General features: G+C 51.6%; 2 protein-coding genes across 5 annotated transcripts; both read right to left on the bottom strand.

The window, feature by feature from the left end:
* Window positions 1-255: 255 nt before the first annotated feature.
* PNPLA1 (patatin like domain 1, omega-hydroxyceramide transacylase) lies at window positions 256-13,247 on the bottom strand. The gene is made up of 9 exons (XM_077190684.1): window positions 12,553-13,247; window positions 9,593-9,825; window positions 8,521-8,586; window positions 6,226-6,438; window positions 5,744-5,804; window positions 5,524-5,664; window positions 5,175-5,268; window positions 4,729-4,839; window positions 256-4,207 (listed from the first exon to the last, which is right to left on the bottom strand). The coding sequence occupies exons 1-9, from the start codon at window positions 12,752-12,754 to the stop codon at window positions 4,204-4,206; spliced, it is 1,125 nt and encodes a 374-aa protein (XP_077046799.1). The 5' UTR covers window positions 12,755-13,247; the 3' UTR covers window positions 256-4,203.
* Window positions 13,248-17,275: 4,028 nt separating this feature from the next.
* Window positions 17,276-27,354, bottom strand: LOC129130382 (uncharacterized). Of its 4 annotated transcripts, none has more exons than XM_054648796.2 (8): window positions 27,228-27,354; window positions 23,701-24,100; window positions 22,542-22,793; window positions 20,794-21,521; window positions 19,839-19,967; window positions 19,321-19,382; window positions 18,241-18,498; window positions 17,276-17,723 (listed from the first exon to the last, which is right to left on the bottom strand). In XM_054648796.2, the coding sequence occupies exons 3-8, from the start codon at window positions 22,553-22,555 to the stop codon at window positions 17,676-17,678; spliced, it is 1,239 nt and encodes a 412-aa protein (XP_054504771.2). In that variant the 5' UTR covers window positions 22,556-22,793; window positions 23,701-24,100; window positions 27,228-27,354; the 3' UTR covers window positions 17,276-17,675. The 4 variants fall into 4 exon arrangements, with proteins under 4 accessions (XP_054504771.2, XP_054504773.2, XP_054504775.2 ...); XM_054648798.2 differs by having other exon boundaries at window positions 17,276-17,720; XM_054648800.2 differs by having other exon boundaries at window positions 19,839-19,964.
* Window positions 27,355-27,412: the final 58 nt, after the last annotated feature.

Here is a 27,412-nt window from a genome sequence, read left to right as displayed (position 1 = left end):
AAATCCAAACTTCTCCTTAGGAACTCGGGATGCAGCCAAAGAAATACTTAATGCAAGGAAAGCATATTAGAGCTGCAGGTAAACCTCTTCCTATATCATCTTCGAGCAACACAAAGTTTAAATACAAAACTTCTAATTTTCTGCAATCATATTCCAAATAATGCCCGCTCCCTTTTTTTTGCTTGGAAAATCCGTGACTCCTCAGCATTTCAGTTTGCACTTTGTTGTTACTGAAAAATACAAAGAAGCATCTGATAAAATGCAATCTTTCTTTCAATTTTACTCTTTATTTTCTCTTTCCTTATGAATCTTTCAACATTTCAGAACTGATCAGATTAAGTACAATTACACAGCTTTTTCAACATGACAATTATTTTAAATGGAGACACATGAATTAAATGAAAAGTGATGAAAGACACAATGTGCTATATCTAGAAGGTCTAGAAGAAATGAGAAATATAAAGGGGAAAGACTGGGACCATTACCATTCCAGATCTGAAAAGAAAAGTTTGGAAAACATTACATGGAAGCAAGAAAGATACTTCCACTGAAAACAAACCAACTCTCAACCCACTGAGAAATACAGGACACAGTGTTAGGCTGGAGGAGGTGCTTCCCTGATGGCTTTTTTAAAGGCTCCATCAGTCTGAGCTATGAGCAGCTTGTGGAAGCAACAAGGTGGGAATGAGGTTTCTTTGGAAGCTGGGCAGCTCTGGGCTATCAGGAATCTCTGCCTCTGCTTTGCACCTGGGCTCCAACATTTTTGACCATGCTCAGGAGAAAAATTCCTCCTGTGGGAGGAGTCAAGATTCATTTGTTAGGCCAGAGAGCAAGCAAGGGGTGAGTCCAGGCTCTCCATCTCCAGAGCAGAAGCACATCAGCTTTTCCAGTTCTGGGAAGGAAAAGCCCTACTGATCAAGGCCAGGAAAAGGCTCTTGCACTCTTTCCCTGTGCAATGCCAGAACATCAGTGATGCTACCACAGCAGCAGGGGGATAAACTTGGGAACAACTTGTACTTGATTTCCTGGACAAGTGTCTGCAGCCTGCAATCCCACGAGGCTCAGGCTGCACTAGCAGCTTATCCACAAGCACCTGCAGGTTATCTGTGTGCCCAGCAGGACAATTGCACAAGGAATTGCACCCTCCTTGCTGCCCAGACTGGAAACAGAGGCTGGCATAAAGCATCTGCAGCCCCACAGCCAGAGCCACAGGCAGGACTCGCCACGGGCTTGGCTTTGCTGGGCTCAGTTTCACACATCAGACTCAAGGACTCTTCCCTCTAGACCTGCAGTGGGATCCAGCTCCAGAGGGAGCTCTGCTGTCTTGCCTTGTCTCCAGACTCTCATCCCATCCACCTCAGGCTTCACATTTCTGATGAGGTTGAAGCAGAATGAGACAAGCAACATGACAGGGCTACAGGGGTAATATTTTGAGGATACCAAAACCGGCTGCCCTGTAGACAAAAGGAGGAAGAGAAGCAGCTCTGAGCAGGCACTTGAATCCACTTTGTCCCACAGGAACTGCCAGAGGTGTCTGTCAGACTCACCAAGGTGGTTTTCTTCCCTTTAGGGCCAGGTTGAAGAGCATTTCTGAGCCCACTGCTGCCTTTGGCCCCAGTTTCTGCTTTCAAGAGGAAATGAGCAACTTGGAACCCAGCCTGAAGGCTGAGCCTGACCTGCCCCGAGGAGCACATGGACTGTGCCAGCAATGTCTCAGCAGCACAGGCAGGGCCACAGCTCCCACATGATTCCCATGATCCAGCCCTAGAGAAGGCATTCCAGGCTGCTTCTACCCCCACTGGGTGCACCTGGGCTTCCCACTTTGCTTCCTTGGGGTGAAAGAAGCTCCTGCACAAGATGATTCCAGTCAATGCCAAACTTTGCCTCTGGCCACTGCCTCTGGCAAAGCCTCCACTGCCATTAGCTCCAAGCTCATGTCTCCAAGAGGAGACAGCACCAGCTCTGCTTGCTTGAAAAGATGAGGGATTAATAAAGCAAAACCCAGCTGACTGGAATATGGAACTGTTAAAGACTTATTTCTTCCTCATTCCTGAAGGTTTGGAGAAGGAGGATTCTTTGCTGAAACCATTTTAGCTTTGTGATTCCTTGCAGATTGATTTTTCCTAAAGTTCTCAAAGTTTTACAATTGTTTATGATCAAGCACCCCATGGGGTAGGTGAGATACACTGGGCAGTTCAAACTGTGCTTCTGTTTGTGGCTGAGGTTTGTAGATGCTTGTAATGGATTTGGAGGTCCATTTCCTGGATGGGAATTTTCTTTGGGGGATTTCAATGCCCATTTCAGTAGGGTAACTGCCTCAGGCTGACTGAAATGGTAATATCCTGCCTGGAGGTGGGGATGGGGCTTGCAGCAGCGTGGAGAAGGAGCTGTTGGATAAGTGGGAGGGAGCAGAGGTGCAAAAGCAGATGATGGGCTGATTGTCCCTGCCTGGGGAGGCCTGAGTGTCTCTGAGCCTTCCACTTTGTCCTGTGCCAGGAACAGCTGCATTTGAGCAGCCTGCCTTAGGCTGCAGTGCTTGAGAGGTGTAAATCCATCCAGGACGGATGGAAGACAGGAGCACACAGGATCCAATGCAAACAGGATCCATCACAATGGGCCAGAAAATTACAGGGGGACTGGAGCACCTCCCCTATGCAGACAGGCTGAGACAGTTGGGGCTGTTCAGCCAGGAGAAGAGAAGGTTGGATGGAGACCTCACAGCCCCTTCCAGGAGCTGAAGGGGCAACAGAGAAGCTGGAGAAGGACCCCTCATCAGGAACTGCAGGGACAGGACAAGGGTCAGTGGCTGCCCACTGCCAGGGGACAGGGATGGATGGGATATTGGGAAGGAATTCTTCCCTGGGAGGGTGGGCAGGCCCTGGCACAGGTGCCCAGAGCAGCTGGGGCTGCCCCTGGATCCCTGGCAGCGTCCAAGGCCAGGCTTGAGGGGGCTTGGAGCAGCCTGGGACAGTGAAGGTGTCCCCGCCATGGCAGGGGGCAGATCTATGTGATCTTTAAGGTCCCTTTTAACCCAAACCATTTCATGAATTATGAAATAAGCATCTAGGTTTCTTTTAGGAAACCCATTCCAGGAAAGGAATTCCTAAGTCACTGATTTCAACCAAAGATGGCAGAAGACAGAATATTGCTCTTTTACACAGTTCTCCTAGTTAACTTTGAGTCTGATTACATCAAAGCTGCCTTCAGCTACTCCCCCCATTCATTTCTGCAGCCTCCCCAGCCCTTTGGATGAAACTTTCCTCTGTTCCATCAGGCTATTTACTCTAATAAACAGCTGCTGCTGTTGGGATCCATTTGTTGCCTGTTGGGAACCAACAAACAGGGGAGACACAGTTGGGCTAAAGCTGATTCACAGCTTCAGATATGCAGCACAGTTTTCAGATAATTAAGAGTGCTGCTAATTAATTCTGTGTGCAGACCAGTGCCACAGGGTGTGATTGCCTGGGCCATGCTCTGGGGTGGCCGTGGCTTACAGACAATTGCATGAGAAGAACTCACATATTTGTGAAATGTCAGGAGATGCAGCCTGCAGGACTCGGAAGCATGGGGAAGTTAATCTTTAGATTTCTCCATCCTTCTGCACAGCTGCAAGTTCCAGGGGAATCCAAATGCACTCCCACCTCCACAGGCAAGAGAAGCAGGGCTATGGGGAGGTGTGAAGCTCAAGAATTGATAATTGGTAAACAAAAAACGTAAGGGAACTGTAGAAAAATTAGTTCCTGCCCAGGATGATGCTCCCTAAGGCTTTTTTCTCTCTCTCTCTGAGGAATCTCTCCTGAAGTTTTTGAGTGGGAGGAAAACACTTAAAACATGGCATTTCCAGGCAACTGCCCGCCCTGTAATCTGCATTAAACAGGGAAGGGATGCTGCTGGTGGGGAGGAGATGGAGTGGGCAGGGAAAGGACTGGGCTGTGAGGTCTGCAGGTGAAGCTGCCCCTGGCCCCTTGCAGCCTGGGCTGGGTCCCAGGAGCAGCACCGGAGCTTTTCCTTGGCCATCATGGCAAAGCAGGTGAGGCCAGAGCAGGGGCACTGCAGTGGCAGCACTGCAGACAGAGCCAGACAGGTTCTGAAGAAGAAACACTCCCCAAAAATTCCCTCAAGACCCAGCAGCCGTGCTGGTGTTGCCCACCACGCTCCAAGGCAGCGCTTCAGACCCCCAGGGCACCGCTGGGACAATCCTTGTTACCTGTGGGAACAAGATGAGAGCTGAGGCAGGGTCGAGGTACTGACAGGGATAAGCAGCCCCAGGAATGTTTGACTCCAAAGGATTTTCTCACAGCTGAGGAGTTTGCAGCTGCCTCAGGGCAAAATCATTCTGAGGCTCTTGGGCAGCTGCACAGGAGGGAATTTGCACGTGGATTTTTGGGGGATATGCCTTAAATCCCTGAGAACTTAGTGCCAGAACATCTCTCAAGATCTTGGTGAATGTGCCCGGTGTCCTGCCAGGACAGAGCCCAGCAGATAAATATCTGGAACACAAATGTATTGCAGCAGGGAGGTGGCACTAAGCTGGTTTGTAGCTTCTTTGAAATATCAAAATAATATCACAGGGATAAAAAAATAGCTACTTTTAATGTGGGCTACTCCAGATTTGGAATTTTTAGCCACACTCACCATCAGTGACCCAATGGGTGAGATTCCCAAAGTCTCCCTGCTCTGCACCCTTCTCTCTTTTTGCTGAGGGTCTGCAGACCCCCAGCCCCTCACCTCCTGTCCACAGCTGTCTTAGGCAAACCAGGCACCAAGGTTTGGAGGAGCTTGTGGAGCCGTTGTACCAGGGACCTGACACCTTCCAGCAGCCCCCACACCTTCTTCACCCTGCAAAAGCAAAGTACAGGGGCTGAGTTTAACAATGGCTGAAGGCAGCAAAAGGGGAGGGTGTTCATGGTAAATGCACACTGTAGTAATCACACATTCATGGTAAATGCACACTGTAATAATCACACATTCATGGTAAATGCACACTATAATAATCTTTTCCATTAGCAAGAGATGCTGTGGCATTCCTGCCAGCCCCACCCGCTCTCCCTTGGGTCTTGCCTTCAGGAAACACCAAATCCCTCCATGTGTCCCTTCAGCTGCCCCAGCACTGCTAAAGGCACGGCCCCTGGTTTGTGTGCCATTCCCTGATGCCTCTGTTGGGATGTTCTTACCCCTTCCTGAACAAGGCTGGGAGCCTGTATGGCTGCAGCAGGACCCTCGCCAGTGGGTCCTGCAGTCCATTCACCTGCTCCTTCTTCCACAAGCCTGCACCCAGGAGGGACAGCACAGAAGGAAATAAAGACCAGTAATTACAAACAATTTAATAAATGCAATAACTCCTCTTGCCCAGCTCAGGTAGGTACTGAAGCCCAGGCCAAACTCCAGCTGGAGTCACTCTTACAAAGTGTCTTTGAAATAGAAATATTTAATAAATAACTCAGTAATGTCTTAAATATAACACTGCTGCTCTTGAAGGCTGCAGCAGCCCTAAAGCCAAGCTGAGCACCCCAAATCCTCTACCTGGCAGGAAGTAAGGGGTCAGGCACTGAGGGACCCTTTTGTACAGGCCGGGGTGTGTCCCATTGGATTTGCCAGAGTCATTCTTCCCACAGGTGCTGCCGAAGCGGAAATTGCCATCGAAGTAGTTAAAGCCAAAGGCATCTGGGAGACACAGAGAGAAGGGGTTGATGTTTGTCTGTGTCACACCAAGGTGCCCCTCGGGTCCTGGGGTGCCACTTACTGTTCCTGTACAGGAAAAGGGCCGTGTCCTGGTACCCCTGGGAGAAAATGTCATTCAAGACCTGCAAGGAAAAACACTTGAGGTCATTAGAGAGCCCTGATCCCAGTACTATAGGATCTATCCAAAGCTGTTTGACTGTGGAGGGTTGGGATGGCCCATTTGGGAAGGCAGCAAGCACTGGTGGGTTTCCAACCACTACAGCACCAGTCAGAGAAACACAGAAAGAGTTGGGTTGGAAGGGACCTAGAGATTGCCTGGTTTTGTCTGGTCCTTTGCAGGTTGTGGACTCCATCCCAAGCTGGCCACCCATCATCAGTGTCCCTTCCCCAAAATGTACTGCAAAAACAGTGGATGTTACCCTCTCCCTTTGAAATCCCATTAATTAACAGTGGACTTTGAGCTGAACCTTAAATCTTGAGCAGGCAGGAGCAGCATTAATCTTTTCACCAGAACTAAGCTGGGAGAAGTCCTGGTGGTCTCACCATGGTGCTGGGCGGAAAGAGAGCATAGCTGATCCTGCACAGGTTCTCTATGGAGATCTGGATGCTGCCGTTGAAGATCTGGAAGCAGAAGAAGATGGCGGGGCAGTCGCGGGGGCAGATGTCCAGCTCGCCGGTGAACGGGGACACGGTGATCACGGGCTCCTCCAGGCTGGACACGGGCTGCAGGCCCGTGAAGCCTCCGTCCACGTAGCGCTGGGGACGAGCAGAGGGATGCACAGACATCTTTTATGAAAAACCCTTTTGCTAGGATTTTCCTCCTGAGAAGCTGAGAGGCCTCAGAAATGAAATGTAAGCAATGGTTATCTGCTGCTGTGGAATGCAACAGGTGCATCTGTGATTGGTCTCATGGGGTTGTTTTTAATTAATGGCCAATCACAGCCCAGCTGGCTCAGACTCTCTGGTCAGTCACAAGATTATATTATCATTCCTTTCTTTTTCCTTGTTAGCCTTCTGATGAAATCTTTTCTTCTATTCTTTTGGTATAGTTTTTACACCAAAACTACATATATAATATAATATAATATAATATAATATAATATAATATAATATAATATAATATAATATAATATAATATAATATAATATAATATAATATAATATAATATAATATAATATAATATAATATAATATAATATAATATAATATAATATATAACATAACATAATGTAATGTAATATAGTATAATATAATATAATATAACATAACATAATATAATTTATATACATATTATATATTATATATTATATAATATATAATATATAATATATATTTTATATTATTATATATTGTATTTTTATATTTTTATATATGTATATATACACATCCTTTTCTTTTAATATAATATATATATCATAAAATAATAAATCAGCCTTCTGAAACATGGAGTCAAGATTCTCATCTCATCCTGCAAACACCACCACAGAGGGAGGGTTTGCTCTGGGGGCCTTTGCAGTGTCCCTGAGTTGGGAGCCAGCAGCTGCACAGGTGACACTCCTGTCGTGAGCCCATCCCAGCTTGTCCTCCCTTCCCACTTCCAACAGCGTCTTGTCCCACCTGTGCTCTTTATCCCTTTGCCAGCTCCTTCCCCTGCCCTGCCTGTGGCACCCAGCCAGCTCCTCGACCAGGTCTGTAATTCACAGCAGTTATTAAAATGGAAATATAATTATTTTCATTCACAATGATTTGTACAACAATTTTTGGCAGTCAAGAGCCAATTCAGACATCACTGAATGCACCGTGTTGTATAAGTTTCAAGTCCTGAGCTTGAGCAGCAGGACCCCCACGTTTAATAATTGCCTGCAGATTCATGAGGGATTACATACTGGGCAAGGAAAATGTCAATTGCTCTATTCCAAAAGGAATCTGGATTTACCACCTCCCTTAGTGGGATTGGAAGTCACAGCTGATGGAATTAAATGTTGCTGAAATAACTGTGCAGAGAGGCCTCAGAGAGCAATCACAGACCTGGAGATGGGTTGGGTTGGAAGGGACCTCAAAGCTCATTTCATTCCACCCCCTGCCAGGGACACCTTCCACCACCCCAGGTTGCTCCAAGCCACGTCCAACCTGGCCTTGGACATTTCCAGGCACCTTAGAGACCCCAAAGGGGCTGCAAGAGAGTTGGAGTGACAGGACAAGAGGCAATGGCTTTTCACTGCCATTAGGGTTAGATGGAATATTGTGAAGAAATCTTTTCCTGTGAGGATGGTGAGGCCCTGCACAGGTTGCCCAGAAAACACTGGAAAACACTGCCACTGGATAACACTGCCACTGGATAACACTGCCACTGGAAAACACTGCCACTGGAAAACACTGCCGAGCTCCTCCTTCCCCTCCCTCAGACAGGCAGAGCATGGAAATGCTCAGGGCTGGGGGAGGATCCTCTGGACTCTGGATGTCTCAGCTGTGCAAGTCAGCACCTGAGCCGAGGGATGAACCTGCCCTGCAGCCAAGCCCTGCCCAGGATAACTGGATTGTGTCTCAAAGTCCCCACTGTGGGCGTTCTCTTATCTCACTCAGAGATCTGCAAGGTCATCCACAGTCTGTCCATGGGCAAAGCAGGAAGGGGCTCTCCAGATGGCAATTCCACCCAGCTGTCATCTTAGGATGGAGTGAAGAATAAGCTGACGGGCTTCATGATCCTCCATCAACTAAAGGAAATGCCTGGACACACCTATCCCTCCCTGTCTGTACATTCCTCCTTTACAGAGGAATGTAAACTTCAAATCAAGAACACCCTGCTGGGAGTGTGTGTTTCAGTGGAAATATTACTCACCACTCCTCGGTAGGATGGAGGGATGAATCCACAGTAAATTGGAAGAAAGCAGCTGCAGAGGAGAGCCTGGGGAAGAGAGGGATTGCAGAAGTCAATGTTCCTGTGAGTGTTCTGCACAAAAGCTGTTGACATGGGGCCTGAAAATTCAGCCTTGACAAAGTCTGGACCCAGGCTGTTGGTGCCACCTGGACTTTGCTGGGGACTATGGCAAGAAAGGCTTCAAGAAAGGGAAAACATCTGATTTCACTGAAGTGGAAACACTTCTCTAGAGCAGGGCACAACACTGCATTTTTTCAATTTTATAGCTGCCAGAATTAATAGTTGTAAATCTACATGTCCGTGTCCAACACTGCCCTTTGATGGTGGCAAGCTGAAGCTTTGGGGCCAATTTCCATCTTTGCAGGTTTTTGGACAAAACCAAGACACCCTTACAAGGTATCCTCACCCTGCTGGGATTTGTCAGTGTTAAAGCCACTTCTGGAACATTTGGAATAATTTCCCACCCAATCTCATCAGCTGGGAATGAGCACCCCAGGCTCCTTGGGGCACCATTGGGTCAACTCCAACATCTCCATGGAGCTGCCATCCTCTGTCTCCCTGGGACAAGGGACCCAGGACCTCAGGGTCAGCTCTGTTAGGACTTTACCCTGGGATTCTCCCCCTCAGCAGATAATTTACTGGTAGATGAGCTGCTTGTTGTTCAGCAGCAGCTTTGTCCAGTTTTTTCCTCCCAGGAAGGTGCTGAGGCAACAAGAAAACCATTGCCAGATGGCTGAGGAGAGACCTGTAGGGAGAGCTGAGGGGTCACATCAGCACTGACAGGGCTCTTTGCAAAGTCACTATTAGAGCCCCAACATCAGCTCTATGAGGGTGGAAACAAACCTGCTGCTTTTTTTAGCATGATTTGTTCCACCTGATCCTGGAACTCAAACCTTCCTCCCCACTCCCAGGCTCATGGAGCCCATTGTGGTGGGACCATGGCTGTGGCAGAACCTCCCAACTCTCCCCGTCTCAGGTAGAAAAAGCTGAAGCCACCAGCACTTGGGACATGTCCATATTCAGGTCTGTGTACCTGAATGAGCTCCTCCTTGGAGCTGAACTCCGAGGCCATGACGTTCTGGCCGTCCACCACCCGTGTCAGTGAGATGTGCAGCCGTCCCGAGGCCAGCAGGTAGGAATCCTCCGGCAGCATCCGCTGCAGGACAGTCTTGAGATTGGCCAGCAAGCTGCACTTGGGAGAGAGGGGGCCCAGGATGGTTTTCCTGACTTCTGTTGCCAGTGCAAAGAAAAACTCCTTGATGTCATCTGAGAGAAGATGAGAAGGTCAATATGCCTGCTGCACTAACAGTTGTATTTTAAATCCTATTTTTAACACTCCTCACAAATAAAGCTTCTTGCAGCCCCTCTGTGTTACCCCAGGATGACACTGCTGCTACAGTGAGGTAGGGCAGAAAGTGGGGCACGATCCCCATAATGTCCTCAAAGGACACCATGTCTTTGTGTGACCCCACTGGTGAAATCCCCACCTGCACCAGAGATGGGGCCTCAAGAAGTTCCTGGTCAGGATTAGGGAAAGGCTCCAGAGAGCCCCAGGAAGGGGGACACTTATCCATGACAACCTGACTTGCACAACACATTCCTGCTTTCCACCTCCCATTTCCCACGTGGGCAGCCCCAGTTTTACAGGGAGCTGGGCCAGCTCCTGGGTGGGGATGAGGGGCACCTCTTCTGCTCAGGGCTTTCCTGCAAGCCAGGTGTCCTGGCTCCACATTGCTGGGATTCCTGGCTCACCTGAGCTCTGGGGAGGTGTTAATAGCCATGGCATGTGTCTGCACATCCCAGGAGCTGGGTTAAAGGAGCAGAGCCTTGGAGCCCTGGCTGAGGGCTCAGGAGACTCCAGGTTTTAAAGGTTTCACAGTGATGGGGAGGAGGAGGAGTGCAGCAAATCCTGCAGGCAGCCTGATACCATAGAGGGAATTTGGTGCCTTTGCTGGCATGGAGATCTGACCTGGGGGAACATCCCACCTGGAGGGTTAAACCCTTGCAGTGAAAGCTTATCCAGCACCAAAGCTGCAAAGAGCTGTCCTTGCACCCAGGGTGGGACCCTGCACCAGCACAAGGCTTTGCAGGGGCAGAGGTTTCTGTGCGGTCTCAGGGGATTGTGTGGACGGACAGACGGATTAGGTGCAGTGTCCTGAGGGCAACTGGAGCCACACAGGCGTTAAGAGGGGTTATGTGTGTTTGAGCAGATGCTGAGGCCACACGGGGCCACGATTAACACCGGGTGGGTTTGCACAGAGGGGATGCTGAAAGAGCCAGACCTCCAGGGAGGAGGGGCATGCCCAGGTCCCTGTCTGGCTGCTCTGTGTCCTGGAAATGGGGGAAAACATGGAAAAACTGCCCACAAGCTGCTGGGTAAGAGGTGAGAGCCGAGCGCAGCTTTGCAGAGCAAGTGAAGGATGAGCCTGGCAGCAACGTGACTGTCCCTGCCTGCTCCAGCCTGGTGACAAGCATGTCCCCACGAGGGGACTGGTGGGGTCACAGAGGACAGGCTGGCTCTGAGAGCCCAGAGCTCCTCAGCCAGCCTGGGGCAGGGGACAGGGACCTGACTGCAGCCACCCTGTGGGACACCAAACACACCTTTCACCTCCTTCCCGACCCAGTCATCCTCGTTATGACCATGACAGAGCTTGTGCCAAATTCATTTTCCTTGTTAGAAACCTGACCAGAGTTATCACTGTCCAAAGTGTCTTTTTCTTCCTCTGGGGAAGATATTTTGGGCACAAGATCATCTCAGCCCCTCTAAGTAGATGCTGCCTTCCACCTCCAGGGAAGCAGATGCCCAGTTCAGGACTGGTGCCCCTACCAAGAGCAGTTGCTGAATGTATTTTTACTGCTGGACAGCCCTAGCTCCATCCATTACAGCAGCAGGAGGAATCAGAAATTTTGGGGCCCTTGCTTATTTGTGGAGGAGTTCATCCCCATGTGGGCAGAAATGTTCCTTTCTGCCTTATCTAAACATATTTGCCAATGTTTTTAATTATTTTTAGCTGCAGAAGAACAGTTCCAGCATCCACCAGAGGTTTCAAGAACTGTATGTTTCCTCCCAGCTTCCTCCATCATTATTTGGTCCCCAAAACCTTCTGCTCCTCCTAAATGTCCCCATTGCTTGAAGCAGAATTTGGATCAGGCTTTAGAGTCTTAAGTCTTGTGTACACTTGTTTACACATGGGCACTAATTGGAAATATGGGAGGATGTGATTATTAAAAGTGGATTAACTACTCTGAATTAATTCTACACATGGAGGATCTTGTTGCTGGAGGGCCCTGTTTCCACATGGTTGAAAGAGGGTCAGAGGAAAACCCCTTTAGCAGCAATAAGAGAAATTCCAGCCCTGGGCTGGAGCAGGCTGCTGCTTTTCCAGGAATATCCTGCTGGAGCAACAGGGAAAGGTGCACCTGGAGTTGGGAATCTCCCATTGTTCTGGCAAGGCTGAGTGGGATCAGCCAAAGTGGCATGCAGACAAGGCTGCCAGCTCTATAGATACCTGTGTGGCAGCCACTCGTGTCCCTTCATAGCTACACATCCCAAGAAACCTGATCCACGGGGAAAAGAGGGCATTCCATGGGTGAATCCAGCCCCTGGCGCTGCACTGACTGCCTTTGGGACACACCTCAGCACCCCTCGGACCTCAGAGCAGAAGGGCAGGGGATCTGCTCCTCCAGCAGGAGCGGGAAAAGGAGCCAGTGGAGAATGGGATATGGAATGCCAGGTACATCCAGATCTGCCCCTGTGATTCCTGCCCACTGAGCCAGGGAACACGCGGGCTGTCAGAACCGGCTTTTTCAGCTTACACCTCCCAAAACTGCACCGTGCTGCCTGCCAAGGTGGCAACACCTTGGCTTTCTGTAATGCCTGGTGAGCCAGGAGAGTTCCACCAGCCCCAGCACCCCCCAGCACCCCGAGGCACCTCCCCAGGGCTCATGGAGCAGGAGAGCTCCTGGAAGGACTCGAGGCCGGGCTGTTCTTACCGAGGCCAACGCCGCACACGACGGCAGCAGCGATGATCGACCCGGCCGAGGAGCCGTAGACCTTGCAGGCAGACTTGAGGAGCTCAGGAGCCAACTCCAGCAGGGACTGCACCACCCCAACCTGGTACAGGGCCAGGAAGCCACTGCCCGAAAAGGAGAGAGAGAAAGGGGTGCTGGAAGCCCGGAGATCCTCCACAGCCATCTCGGGATCACAGCAGCAGATCTGGCTCGAGGTCTCGGGGTTGTCCTTTTTCACCAGGTGAACCTCAGGCTGTCTTCTCCTCTGCTGCCTCCAGGCTCATCTCTAGCTGCAGAGGAGTCCAGAAGACGGATTTTCTGCCTCCTTTTATGACAGCTCCCCGAGGCGTTGAGATTCGCGAGCTATTTTAATTGCTGCCTGTGCTAAAAACAGAAATTTTCCCCTGATCAAAACAGCTCTTATAATCCTCAACCACAGCCAGCTCAGATGCTCAGGGCTGATTCAGGGCTCCCCTCTCATGCCAATGGGTCTGCAGTGCCCCAGGAGTCCTCCCAGAGAGGGTCCTGGTGCTGTTGTGCCCGTCACACTTGGGAACATCCGTGCAAAAATTCCTCTTTGCTTTATCCTTTCTTCATCAAAGGGTGTTTTCCTAAATTGGATTCTCTATCAATCCCAGCTTAGGCACAGCTCAGTACTGACTGAGTAAAGGCTTGTATAAGACACTTAAAGCCAGAGGGTGTTACACAAGGGGTGGATACAGGGCGTTACGTTGGGTTAGGTTTGGAAATATTCCTTAAGTTTGCTCCCTGTTGGAAGTGTTTTGCCCTTGCCTGACCCTTGGATATTGTTTGCATCAGGAAAAAACCAAAGACCTGGATTTGCTTTTCTCTCCCCTCTCAATAAGGCCCTACAGCAGCACCACCCAAACCTGTGGTTATTGAACCAGAATCAAGCTGCCTTTGAACTGTCTGCATTGCCTTGGGGATAGTTATAAAACCAGGGAGAAATGCCATAGATTTCTTGTCTTTTCTAATGATCCAATGCTGCTGCCAACATACAGAACAAAAATTGCCATTTTAACAGATGTATTTATTAAGTACTGGTAAATATTGTGTCGTTTCTGTTGTCCAAATCCACAGGGCTGCACACTGAGAGGAAACATTCCGTGGGTTAGAATTAGGGCTGTGTATACAACACAACATGTGGGTAAAGAACAAGGCTCTCCTTCCCTGTGTCCATGCACCAGCCTGGCCAAAACAGCACAGCATGGTCCCAGCATCCTGATACCACCTTTGCAATGCTGTTTCATCCCAAATTTTCATACATTTTTCCCTGCCTTCCCCAGCCATGACCGCATCCCCAAGACAGGAATTGGAGCAGAGTCCCCACGCTGACATGCAAAATGTCCCTGGGTTGAAATGTCACCAGGAGCAGCAGGTGGACATGGCCTGGAACCCCCCAGGTAAATGTCACAGCATGGCCAGGGCTGGTCTCTGGTGCTCCCTGCATGTCAGGACACCCAGGAGGAGGTTGCCAGTTCCAGGATAGATTTAATTATGAATGGAATTATCCTGGAGGTGAACAAATGCCTGAATCAGGGCTTCTAGATCCACAGCCTTACTGGAACCCTTAATTTCTTGTCTTTCCAGTGTCTGGTGTTTCTCATGATCCCCTTGCTGGGTGAGTCTCCCACACACCCCAGCCTCTGCACCAGCCTCCTGGAGATATCAAAGCTTTGATCTGTGTGATTCATGCCACTGGCTCCTCCAGCCCTTGGGAAAGCAAATCCCTTCATTTAAAGGATTTTCTTCCAGCACTGGCAAGTTCATGAAGGACAAAACTATCACCTGTTGCTGTGACTGGTCCAGACACGCCAGGGCACTGGAAGTGCAGAGGGTTTGTGTGCTGGAGTGAGTTGTTCCCATGTTCCCTGGGCATTGACTGTTCCTATTGTTTGCCTCAGGCCCCCGGGGGCTCCATCAGGCTCTGCATAAAGAGCTGTAGGATGCTCCTGCTTCACTCCTTGCACCTCCTCAGCCCTGCCCAGCCCTGACTGCCGAGGTGTGACCGTGTTCACAGGGGTCCCAGGATGAGGGAAGAGACGAGGACCTGACTCCCATGTTTCAGGAGGTTTGATTTATTATTTTATGATATATATTATATTAAAACTATAGTGAAAGAATAGAAGAAAGGATTTCTACAGAAGGCTGGCTAAGAATAGAAAAAGAAGGAATGATAACAAAGGCTTGTGGCTCGGACTCTCTGTCTGAGCTATCTGGGCTGTGATTGGCCATTAATTAGAAACAACTAACATGGGCTAATCAAAGATCTACCTGTTGCATTCCATAGCAGCAGATAATCATTGTTTACATTTTGTTCTTGAGGCCTCTCAGCTTCTCAGGAGGAAAAATCCTAAGGAAAGGATTTTCCATAAAAGATGTCTGCACAGCCAAGGTTTAGGAAAGGTATAAATGATCCCATGGGAGCTGTGGGAACACACTCCCCTGTCCACACTCAGCTTTGTCCTGCACTCAGTCATGGGGGCTTCTCCAGCAGGGCCAAGGTGCCCAATCTCCCCTGCACCCTCCCCAGCTGCCAGCACCCCGGCCCAGGACAGCATCCAGGAGGCATCATCCTGCCTGGCTCAGTCCCATGCTCCCGTGAGATGAAACCTGGTCATCATCCTCTTAGTGACAGCAAATTTTGCATTAATTGGCTCATTAAGTGCCGGCTGATTGTCTAAGCTGCCCTCCCCGCCCAAGCGCTCCAAAGCAGGATTAGTGGGGCCTGACGGCTTTGGGGACACAGGATCCCCCAGCAGCCTGGGATGCTCTGGGGAGAAAGCCCCCGGCTCCCATGAGCCCTGGGTGGGCTGGGGGCTGTGCAGGGCTGTGTTTTGCCCGGGCAGGATCATCTGCATGCCCAGATGGCCGTGGCTGTGAGCTGGGGATTTCGTGCGAGGCGATTGTCATCGCTGAGGGAAGCCACCACGGGGTGTTTAGGGCAGGATGAAGGTAATGCCAAGAGCTGGAAACGGCTCAAACCCCCAGGACTAATAACTTGCCCTTCTTTAAAACCTTCTTAATATCTTCAGTGGTCACAGGCAGCCAGGTCCCAATTTTATAAGCAGGAGATTAAGCCAAGGTGCTGGAATTGCTCATGGGAAGGGACCTGGGCTCCAAAAGCCACCAGCCCTGGGGTGCTGCACTAAGGTAGCTGTGGCTGCTCCCAACTTCTTCCCACCATGCCCAGCTGGAGCAGCATCCCTGCACACTGGGTTGGGTTTTTTGGGAGCCTCTTGTGCAAGGGGCTGGGCAGGTTTGGCTCCTTGTTCCCCCAGCACAGCTGCCCCGCTGGGTGGGAAAAGGTCCAGTGAGCAGAGAAGGAGAGGGTTTGGTTCAGCTGTGGTATAGGGCACAGCACAGGAGAAGGGAATGGGAGTTTCCCTGTCTGATGTCTCACCTGGCAGGTGCATCCCACGTGCTGATGGAAGATGATAACCTCTGGGACAGACACTATTTGACTTTCCACTGGGAAGTCCATGAGGAGACAGAGACCTTTTCTGCTCCATGCAAATCCCAACCCATCCCTGACCCAGCAGGGGGGTCAGATGCAAAAGAGATTTGGATACAGGGGCATCCTGTGACCTTGTAACCACATCCCCAGCAGCAGCTCACCCGGGCCTGCTCCCAGCCCAGCAGAGCCCCACGGGTGTGGGCAGGGAACGGGAATGTCGGGGCTGTTGCAAACAGACGAGGGCGGTTTCAGTCTCTCCCACAGTAAAATCTCCTGGGTTGGTTCCCAGCCAAAAGGAATCACAGTGCTGATGCTGCACTCATTGCTGGCAGGAGCCAGGAGTGGGATTTAAGGTTTTCCACACTCTAATTACCCCAGGCTGAATTAGATGGAGCCCTGCAAGGTGTCCCCCTTCCCTCAGCAGCTGGTGACTCAATGCTGTGGCTGTCAAACAGCCCTGAAGGCTCTGGGGACATTGGGGTGGGGAAGGGCTGCTTCTGTCCTGTGAGGGCTCTGCTTCCCCTTTTTCATTTACTTTGGGTTTTACAAGGACCAAGGAGGTCAGATCCTCCAGGAGAGGAGGTGCTGGGCAAAGCTGGGCTGTCACCAGCGGCCCATGGGGGATTGTCACCCCAAACGTGGCAGTGACACACACCCACACGTTTGTTTGCCACCACCATCACCTTCAACCCACCAGAGCATCCCCCCTGCACATTGCAAACCCCAAAACTTCATCTCCTTCACCCCAGGCCAGCTCCACCCTTGCAGAGGAGATGCTCCACACCGAGCCCTGGCAACCCCCCAGCCCAGCCCAGAGCTGCCCTAATCCATGGCCCTGCTTAGGGGTTCTGGGCCAAGATTAGCTGGAAACATTCCCAGTGATTAGGGCTTAAATCGCTTTGGCATTTCACATCTTCTTAGAGTCATAGGTGAGACCCCAGCAGCTGTAAATCCCCTCAGCCCCTGAGGATGTCACAGCTCCTGCACCACTTGGGAATGAGCTTTACCCAGTTCTTGGTGTCAGATCAAGCTGCTCTGGGTAGTAAATCTCCTTCTGCTGGAAAGGGAAGGCCTATAAATTGTAAAAATGGCAGGACAACACTGTGTATCTGCTCTCAGAGTCCCTTGTGCCACTTGGAATTTGGCTGGAAAGGAGCAGCCCACAGCAGCTGGAGCAAAGCAAACATTATTCCATCTATAACACAACTCCCAGGAGACAAGCCTGGCTGGCATTTAAGCACCAATTTATTTGAGTTTTAGAATTTTTTTTCAAACTGAATCCTTGGCTGGTAGAAGAAACTACAAAAATTATGTTGTACATTCACAAAAACATTTAGAAAAGCAGGTAAATAAATACATATGCACAAACAGCAACAACCCCTGAGGTTCAACACAAGCACTTGGCAGGAGCTAAAATACAAATACAGGGTGAAATGTGGGCTCTGTTTGATTTACTGACTTTTCACCCCCAGCCGGGTGGGGTTCAAGCATTTCACAGTGCTGGTTCTCCTGAAAAGATTTTAAATCCACAGCTCAGAAGGTTACCCCACATCCAGGTCACCATCAGGGATTGTCCTCCCACCACAAATGTTCATCCTTGGCTTCCCAGGCACCACAGTGCCCGCTGTCAGTCTGGGCTGTCACAGTGGTCTGTCCTGAGCTTTTCTCTCTTCTGCTGAGACAGAAGGAAACATTCTTAGGATCATGGAATACTTTGGGAGGGACTGTCACAGTTGAGACAGCCACAATACACAGAGTATCACCATACAATGCCAGAAGGCTTCAAGCATCAACTCTGCTTGTTCTTTAGCCCAGCCTTTTACACCCTCATGTTTATGCATTGCACTGTGTGCCCTGGGTTCCCTCTGTGGTTGCTCAGCACACCTGGGCACTCCATGGCTCAGTGCTGTCAGTGCTGCTCACCTGCTTCTCACAGCTGCACCCACTGGGGATGGGGCTGGGCCAGCCCCACTCCCAATCACCCCAAACTCTGCCTACAAGGGACCTTTAAAGCTCATCCATTCCCACCCTGCCGTGGGCAGGGGCACCTTCCACTACCCCAGGTTGCTCCAAGCCTTGTCCTGGAACACTTCCACAGATGGGCAGCCATGGCTTCCTGGGGCACTTGCCCAAACTTGCTGCTGGGAGCTCAGCCCCAGGCTCACCCTCCTCCTCCTCCTCCTCCTCCTCACCTGCAGAATTTTGCCGTAGGGTGCAAAGGAATCGTCCAGGTAGCGGGTGCCGAAGCCCATGATCCTGTTCACTGCCTGGCTGCAGATCCCCGCCACCGTGGCCGTGAGATGGACCGTGTAGGCAAACTGGATCTCCTGGAGGTCCACGTTGGGCCTGCTGGCTGTCAGCTCCCTCTGCACGTAGGCATCAGCCAGGTTCTTGAAGGAGCTGTAGGACATGTCCCTGAAGAAGAGCTGCAGCCGCGCGTCCTCCCTCACCTGGGGGGGAGACAGGCACGTGGTGAGGGAAGGGCTCTGTGTGCCACCCTCATGGGGACACCTTCAGCTGGCAGAGTGTGGGAATGCACAAAATCAGAGGGGTTTGGGAAAGCTGCAAAAGGCCTCAGAGACAGCAGAACTGGGATTGGAGCTGAGCAGCAGCCATGAGATTGGTCAGCAGAAAAAGAATTTGAAAAGTAGAAAAGCAAGGACAAATAGAACAATGGTCTGTGTATTAACACTTGTCTAGAATAACTCCCTAAGCTACAGAGAAGTTATCTATTGAGATATTAGGAAGTTTGAAGCTTAATCATGGAGCTCTGTGCATTGTGTTTTAAGGCTCACAAGCAGGTATTATATTCAAAATAGGCAAGCATTGTTTTAACCAAAGGGATGTATGCTTATAGTGGTGGATAGAACTGCTGTCAATGTGCTTTTGCTTTGTGGGATTGGTCAAAAAACTTATAAAGTGAATTGTAACATTGAGTTCTTGGTCTGCTGCCTGGGATGGGAGCTGGTGGCATCTTCCCATTGTCATAACCATAGAATGAGGCTGATGCTGGAAAATAAAACAGCTCAAGGCACGTTCCTAACAGTCCCATCCCATTTGTGATTTGTACACAGCCCCCAGCTGGCAATAGCAGAGGACAGGCAGCCAGGCACAATCACACCCAGGCAAGGAATTAAAAGTTGGCATTTTCTGATTTTTCTGAGTGTTTTCCTGCTCCAGGGAAATCAGTGGTGTTGCTGTATTTATTTTACAGCAGTGCAGAGCTTGGCCCAGATCCCTCAGCCCCATCCAGCTGCCCACAGCTCTCTCACCTCCCTGTCCAGCTCATCTCCTGCACTCCGGAGCAGAGCAACAATTCTCTTGATGGCTTCATCTGTAGAGACAGACACCAGCTTATCTCCAGCCCTTTCTCCAAGCCTCATCCAGATGTTTTAGTCCCCACGAAAAATTCCTTGAACGATGTTTATCCACGTCCATCCTTCCAAAACCCATTTCAGCCTATTGCCACATGCCTTGTTACCCTAGTTACCCTCAGTCAGCAAAAATACTCTCTTACCCCTGAATTTTGTCTTTTTTGTGGTCTAGTGGAAGGTGTCTCTGCCCATGGCAGGGGGGCTGGAATGGGGTGTTCTTTAAAGTCCTTTCCAACCCAAAACCCATTCTGGGATTCTGTGAATCTCCCTCTCCCCCAACCAAACCCTGATGCAGAAAACCTCCCACATCCAGCTCTTGGGGTCACAAAAGCCCCAGGACCAGGCCTGAGGCAGGGGTGGATGCCATGCAGGCTCTGCAGGGAACAAGCCTTGCCCACATTGTTTCCAACACTCACCAACCCCGTCGGTGCTGGGGGGCTCTGGGGGCTCCCCACACCCTCCTGCGGTGTCCCCCTGGCTCTCTCTGCCCTGCACGACCTCCTGGGACACCTGGGTGTAGCATCCATCGGGCTGCTCTGCCTCTGCTGGGACACAAACACAGAGCCAGCAGTGAGGGTTGGTTCTGACGGGGCAAAGGCACCATGGGAGCGGGGCCCACCCCGGATCAGCGCATTCCAAAGGTGGAGGAAGCAGCTGTGACCTGCCCTGAATCCACCAGAGCTCCTCAGGAATCCCCTGGGCAGGGTTTTGGCACAGGAAGGGCTGGGCTGGGGATGGTGTCCCGCGGGCTTTGCCTGCACCCAGCCCCAAGGCAAACCTCAAGCAGCTTCACGTTGGCCTTAGAGTGGCTTGGGATCTAATCTCAGGTCTCAGATGCAGGTTTTAACTAAACCACCGTGACCCCTGGTTGTCAGAGGAGGAAAGCTCATGCTTGGTTGATAACTGCCCACAGCTGACTTGGGGTGACTGTGCTCAAAGAAGCATGGGCAGAACAACCCTTCCTGGGGCAGCAGGTTGGGGTTGGAGCCTCCAAAACCCATCCCAGGCCCCAGAAAACCCTGGGAGGGGATTAGGAACCAGCACTGAACACCATGGCAGGCCCCAGAGAAGCCCAGCAGGGTCCTGCTGGCAGCAGGGCTGGGTCAGGGCTGGGCTGGGTCAGGTTGGGTTGGGGTCAGGGTTGGGTTGGGGTCCCACTGGCAGCAGGGCTGGGTCAGGGCTGGGTCAGGGCTGGGTCAGGGCTGGGGTCCCACTGGCAGCAGGGCTGGGTCAGGGTTGGGTTTGGGTCAGGTTGGGCTGGGGTCCCACTGGCAGCAGGGGTGGGTCAGGGCAGGGCTGGGTCAGGTTGGGCTGGGGTCAGGTTGGGCTGGGGTCAGGTTGGGCTGGGGTCAGGCTGGGCTGGGGTCCCACCTGGCTGGGCTGGGGCCAGCACGTGCCGCAGGGGAAGGCAGCTGGGCCGTTTGCTCCTGGGCCCAGATCCCGGCTCCTCCTCCCCGTGCTTCTTCAGGGAGAAAACCTTCTTGAGGCTGGGTTTCTTCTTCAGGGCTCTGCCCAGCGCTGGGGACGTGCTGGAGTCCACTTTGTGTTTTTTGGCTCCATCTGGTTTGGAGCCCTGAGGAGCTTTGACATCTTTCTCCTTTGCTTTTTGCCCTGTGTTTTCCTTCTGGTCCTCAGGGCTCTTCTTCACAAAGAGGTTTAGGAAACCTTTCAGCCAGGCTGGTTTTGAGCCCGAGCGCTGTGGTTTGCCCTGGGAAGAGTTTTTTCTGCTTTTCCTCTTGGCTTTCAGCCCCTCTTTAGGCACCTCCTGGGGAGCTTTGCTGTCATCACCCAAAGTCTCCTCCAGGTCTGGTGCTTTGAGTCTCTCCTCCTGGTCCTTCCTGGGGCTGGGTTTGGCACATGAGTAGGTGTAGAAATCACTTTCTGACCGTTGTAGCCCGTCTGTTTTCCTCCCTCGCCCTCTGTCCTTCTCCTGAAGGGGTTTTTTGGCCACCAGTGAGTTTTCATGGCAGCTCAGTGAACGCTTGACATAAATCTCCAGCACTTTCTTGGCCTCTCTCCTGTCCAGAGAGAGGATCTTGCCCAACGGCTGCCCCCCTACATCCCACTGGGACATCTCCTCAGCTGGAGCCCGAGTGTTGCTGTGGAGAAAAACAACATTTTCAGTCTGGTTTTTGCCTTCCCCAGTTGGGTTGGGAACCTCCGGATGGGAACCTCCCCCATGCTGGCACGCAGGGTGCTGCGGGTGTCTGGGGTTGTTAACGCTCCTGGTTAATGATCAGTCAGTTTTATGGTCATTATCTGAGTGCTCCTGATGCAGATGGCCCACATGGGGTTTTATAAACACAGACTCATTGGTAAAGGAACCGAAACTGTGGAGAGGGGGGAGATGGGCTGGGCATGTCCTAGAGGAGGAGCCTGGTCATCACCCAGGGGGCTTTATCCAGCAAGGACATCACCCAGACACCTCCCGTTATCCCATGGCAACATGTTCCCACAGGAACATGAAAACCACACCCCAGGAGCACCCAGTGAGCCACAGAACCCAGAATTTAGGGCATTTCCCCTTAAAGTATTGGCTGATAAAAATCATTCCAGCCCCTGGAGAGGCCAAGGGATGTGGGCTCCTGCGGGTGGCCTTGGTCACTTTGTGATGACACCGCACTTCTGTGAGCTCCCACCAGTGCAGGGCTGGGAAAGGAGCTCAGAGCACCAATCCCTGCCTTTCCCACCACCCTTTTTCTCTACATTTATAAGCAAAATTCAACCAAAGACACTGCTCTTGGAAAACCAGAGAGCCAGGATGGTGCCTTGTGCTGGTTTTACCTCTATAACCAATTTTACCCTTCAAAGAACCAGACCCAAACCAGACTTCTCCAGCCCTGAACAGCACACGGGGAACCAGCACCAAAATCTGGCACCCTTGGCTGTACAAAGCACCCTGGAGTTGGGAATCAGCCTCTGCTCAGACCCAAAGATCATCACCACAACACACAGCACACCCACCCACCCCACCTCACCCTGCTTTTGGGATCAGAAAATCAGCTCCCTTCATCCAAGCCAACACCAAAGCCCACCAAACCCTCAATAAAAAACCATCCCCACTAAATTTAATCACAGCAAAGCCACAACCCCCATCCTACTTTGATTGATTCCAGTACCTTGACCACAACATTGGTGATTTGCTGGGTTGGTTTTTACCTTTCCATCATTATTTCTGCTCCTTTGGACACCGCTCAAGACGAGCTCCTGGGCCACGGGTGCTGAGGGATCCCAGGCTCTCCTGGGAGGTGCCTTTTTATACCCTGGTGGTGAGTTCAGTCCTATTTTTAGCAGCCATTCAGGTAGGAGAGCAGCCAAGGCTTCCCTGCTATCACCGCCCTCGTGGTGCAGATCAACGGGCGTGAGTTTCGCTGGAGGAGAAAGCAACTTCCTTATGACAAGTAGCAGCAAAACAACACAGGATCACCTGCCAGCTGGTGTAAGCACTGCCCTTTGAGACCAGCTATCTCAGGCAGCTGTTTGCCTTTGGGTTTGGTTTGGTTTGTTGTTTTGTACTGGGTGTGATGCCCGAAATGGGCTCCTCTGGGTTGTGTCTGTGAGGGGAACTCACAACTTTCTCAGACGAGCAGGGTTTCAGTGCAGGAAGCAAAGTGCCCTGGTCGCAGCTCCTGGGGGCCACAGGCGCTCTGGGACACGGCAATGTCAGGCTCCTGCACAGCCCTGAAACCCCCCCTGGGCTCCTTCAGACAGCCCATCCTTCCACCCTAAAACACGAACCAGCCCTTGCCCCAAATCCTTCCCACTCAGCCTCACCCAGGGATAGAAAATCTCCCACCAGGCAGATCTGCCCGGCCCAACGCCCACAAACTGCGCCCAGAGCGAGCAAATCTGACCCCAAAGCTCCGTTTGGCCAGCCCAGTGCCCCCTGCCGTGGCTGTGGCATCCTCCGGCAGGTGCTTCCCACTGTTCCCCATCGCTGCTTTGCCATCTGATGGCAAAATTCCGCACTGCAGCTCGCAGGGATGGGGCGGCAGACACGCAGGCTTTGGAAATCCCCTTTTTGGAAAACCCCTGGGGAATGTTTCCGCCGGAGCAGCGCTGTTGTCAGCTGGAATTGATGTTCAGCCTTGTGTTTCCTGCATAAAAATTTTCTTTTCCTGATACAGAGTTCAGCTTGCACTCAGGACTGTTTTATTTCTCTTTCTATAAACTCTCTGTGCTGTAATTTCCTGTGGCTGGGAGAGACCCAGACCATGTCCCTTCATTTCTCCTGAGCCCACACGGCTGAATCAGAGTCTGGTATTGATCAGGAATTACCTGGCTCAGTTTCTCAGCACCCCCATTGACTGATAAATGGGTGAGGAGCTTCCAGGCTGCTTCCCAGCTCCTGCCCACATCCTTCCACAAGCAGGTGGATTCCAGGGATTGAGGAGGAGTTTCACAACCTATTTCGTTGCATAAAACAAAAAGCCACATCCACTCTGGCCATGGGGGTCAGTTTGGAGATCTTTCTTCTGGAGATTCCCCAAGGCTGAGTCCAAACACCATCCCTGCTCATGATTCCACTGGGAATCAGAATTGATGTAGGGCCTCTTCCAGACACAGCCAGAAGATAGGAGAGCCAAACTCCAGGAAAAATCTTCACCTGAAATGTGATTCAGGACCGAGACCTTTATCCAAGCTCAGATCACTCCTGGGATTTGGGACATGTTCAAACCTAATGGGAGAGAGGCACAAGAAAAAGATGCAGGGAGGCTGAGATAAACCAAAATCCTATTACCAGAGTGGGGGCAAGAGATCTGCACCCAAACTTTTCATCCACTTTTCTTATCAGTGCTGGGAGAGAAGGAGGAAGCTGGCAGGAAATTGTGCTGTGAGGGGGGAGCACCAGTGCTGGGCTTGGCATCTGACACTGGGGGAAAAGCAGAACTAAAGCCATGGGAACACAGCAGGGGAGAAGCGGCTTCTGTGCCGGAAATTGCTTCAGAAGACAGAAAAAAACCAAGGGAGAGGAATAGGAATTCCCCACACGGAGCTGCAAGGTGCAGAGGGCAACAACAGGTTCAGAAGGCAGAGCTCAAAGCACCTGAATTCCTTGGGAAGACACAGGCTGAGATTGGACATCAGGAAATCTCCCCTGTGCAGGAGGCTGGGGCAGCCTCAAATGGGTGTCTGGAGGGGCTGGGAATCACCGCCCTTGGGGCCTTCTGGGCTTGGCCAGCCAAAGCCACAGCCAGCCTAACCTGGTGTAGGAGGCCACTGTGTTTTATGGTGATCACAAAGATCCCTTTGAGCCAACAGCCAAACATGAGCCACCAACCAGGCACCAGCCATCAACCAGGTACAAACCATCAACCAGGCATGAACCATGAACAAGGCATGAACCATCAACCAGGCAGGAACCATCAACCAGGCATGAACCATCAACCAGGCATGAACCATCAACCAGGCATGAACCATCAACCAGGCATGAACCTTCAACCAGGCATGAACCATTAACCAGGCATGAACCATCAACCAGGCATGAACCATCAACCCGGCACCAGCCATCAACCAGGCATGAACCATCAACCAGGCATGAACCATTAACCAGGCACCAGCCATCAGCCAGGCATGAACCATCAACCAGGCATGAACCATCAACCAGGCAGGAACCTTCAACCTGGCATGAACCATCAACCAGGCATGAACCATCAACCAGGCATGAACCATTAACCAGGCATGAACCATTAACCAGGCACCAGCCACCAACCAGGCATGAACCATCAAACAGGCATGAACCATCAACCAGGCATGAACCATCAACCTGGCATGAACCATCAACCAGGCAGGAACCATCAACCAGGTACAAACCATCAACCAGGCAGGAACCTTCAACCAGGCATGAACCATCAACCAGGCATGAACCATCAACCAGGTACGAACCATCAAACAGGCATGAACCATCAACCAGGCAGGAACCATCAACCTGGCACCAGCCACCAACCAGGTACAAACCATCAAACAGGCATGAACCATCAACCAGGTACAAACCATCAACCAGGCATGAACCATTAACCAGGCACCAGCCATCAACCAGGCATGAACCATCAACCAGGTACAAACCATCAACCAGGCACCAGCCATCAACCTGGCACCAGCCATCAACCAGGTACAAACCATCTACCAGGCATGAACCATCTACCAGGCATGAACCATCAACCAGGCACGAACCATCAGCCTGGCACCAGCCATCAACCAGGCACCTGGGCACAGCAGCTGCAGATCTGATCCATGGTGGTGGTGTGGAGAGAAGAATCTGAACCATGGTGGGGGTGTGGAGGGGAACACCTGGACCATGGTGGGGGTGTTGAAGGGAACACCTGGACCATGGTGGGTGTGGAGGGAACACCTGGACCATGGTGGGGTGTTGAAGGGAACACCTGGACCATGGTGGGTGTTGAAGGGAACACCTGGACCATGGTGGGGTGTTGAGGGCAGCCACTGCTCCCTGCCCCAGCCAACACGTGGCCTCAGTGGAAACCTCTCAGTCCAGTTCTGCAGTTCCTGTGATCCAAGAGGGTGATGGGCACCAGCCCCCAAAGCAAATCCTCTTTTCCTCCTGCCCTGGGCGTGGTTTTAGCTGCTTCCCCCAGCAGATGAGCAACGTGCAATGCCCTGCCCCAAACACCAGCAGATGTGGGGCTGCTGAAGGGTGGCTGATGTTCTCCAGGGAATGAAGCCCCTGGAAACCTCTGGGAAAGCCCACATGAGGCACCTGTCTGTGTTTCACAGCCCCTGAACCCCAGAAGTTACCAACAACCGTGTGCTGTCCCTCCCCACACCCCCACACCCCCACACCAAACTCCCTGGCACAAGCAGTGGTTATTTCGTTGTTTACTGACAGGGATGGGTTCCTGTTCCAGGAAAGCTGCAGGTTTACAGCCCTCCTGCCTCTGTTTGGCACAGGGGAAAACAGGTATTGCTCCAGGAGGTGCATGAAAGCTTCCTAGGAGCATGGACAAAGCTCATCCTTCCAACCCATCCCTGCAAAGGTGACCTTGGATTGTCACCCCCCAAAACCCCTCTGGAGCTGCTCAGGGAGGCACAAGGGGGGGTTGAGGGCTTTTGGCAGCTTCCCAGCGAGGAAAGGAAATCCCCAGCCAAGCCCAGAGTGATCTTTGGTCATCATGGGAAAAGCAGGTGAAGAGAGGTCACCTCACACACTCCCTGTGGGCACAGCGCAAGAGCCAGGGCCACCAACTCTCACCTGCCCCAACAAACCAAACACAGGTGGACAAAGGGATCCTCAGGAGCCATCAGGACTGGTTCTGTTGCAAGAAAGTGGAGTGGAAAGAGGAGATCAGGAGAGAGGCACCCATGGGTGCCTGTCCCAGGAGTGGCACAGGGCCTGGATGTTACAGCTCCCAAGGAAGGAGATCTGCTCTCCCACCAAAGCCGAAGGATTTCACCCCGAAAAAGGTTTGGTTTGACTCTTCCCTGGGACAAAAAGCATCCTTTGGGGAGGGAAGGACGAGGTTTGGGTGCTTCACTGCCCCTTCCTGCTGTGGAGCATCCCCAGGCTGCAGCTGGCCGGGTGCTGGGAACCTTCAGCCCCTCTCTCAGCAGGGACTGTGGCCTCCCTTCCCAGCCAGGATCTCCCCCAGGCTGTGACCTCACACTCATTTCCCCACTAGAGCTCCTCATTTCCTCCTCCTCCACCACTCAAATTCTCAAGCCCCTCTGTTCTGCCACTGAGCTGGTGGATTTTTTCTGGAAGTGAAATATTTTCAGAGAAGCTGAAGCTTTGCCATCCAGCCACCACCCATCCCACCACTGTCTCTTACTGGCTACTGCCCACCTACCATCTCCAGGATGCAGGTGTGAAGTAGTTCTGCAGGACCAAGACCAGTTACAGCCAAAGGAGCTGTAGTTTCAGGTTGGCAGAAACCAGTTTTGGTGGAAACCTCATGGTGTTTGTGCTGGGGTCACCCTTCAGCTGCTGAGCAGCTGCCAAAAGATGTTGGGGAGGAGATCTGGGTGCCCACAG

The sequence above is a fragment of the Agelaius phoeniceus genome, chromosome 25 (assembly GCF_051311805.1).
Source record: "Agelaius phoeniceus isolate bAgePho1 chromosome 25, bAgePho1.hap1, whole genome shotgun sequence".
Classification (NCBI taxonomy): Eukaryota; Metazoa; Chordata; class Aves; order Passeriformes; family Icteridae; genus Agelaius; species Agelaius phoeniceus.
This window is presented reverse-complemented; position numbering and strand designations above follow the sequence as displayed.

Excerpts from the sequence above, each read along its gene's own strand:
- PNPLA1 (XM_077190684.1), bottom strand. The coding sequence starts at position 12,754 with ATGGCTGTGGAGGATCTCCGGGCTTCCAGCACCCCTTTCTCTCTCTCC. Across the intron at positions 9,826-12,552 it reads CGTGTGCGGCGTTGGCCTCG|ATGACATCAAGGAGTTTTTC; the intron begins GTAAGAACAGCC and ends ATCTTCTCTCAG. Across the intron at positions 6,439-8,520 it reads CTCCATCCTACCGAGGAGTG|CGCTACGTGGACGGAGGCTT; the intron begins GTGAGTAATATT and ends GCTCGTCCCCAG.
- LOC129130382 (XM_054648796.2), bottom strand. Across the intron at positions 19,383-19,838 it reads CCCCAGCACCGACGGGGTTG|ATGAAGCCATCAAGAGAATT; the intron begins GTGAGTGTTGGA and ends CTGTCTCTACAG. Across the intron at positions 17,724-18,240 it reads CCTACGGCAAAATTCTGCAG|CAGAAGAGAGAAAAGCTCAG; the intron begins GTGAGGAGGAGG and ends CTTCTGTCTCAG.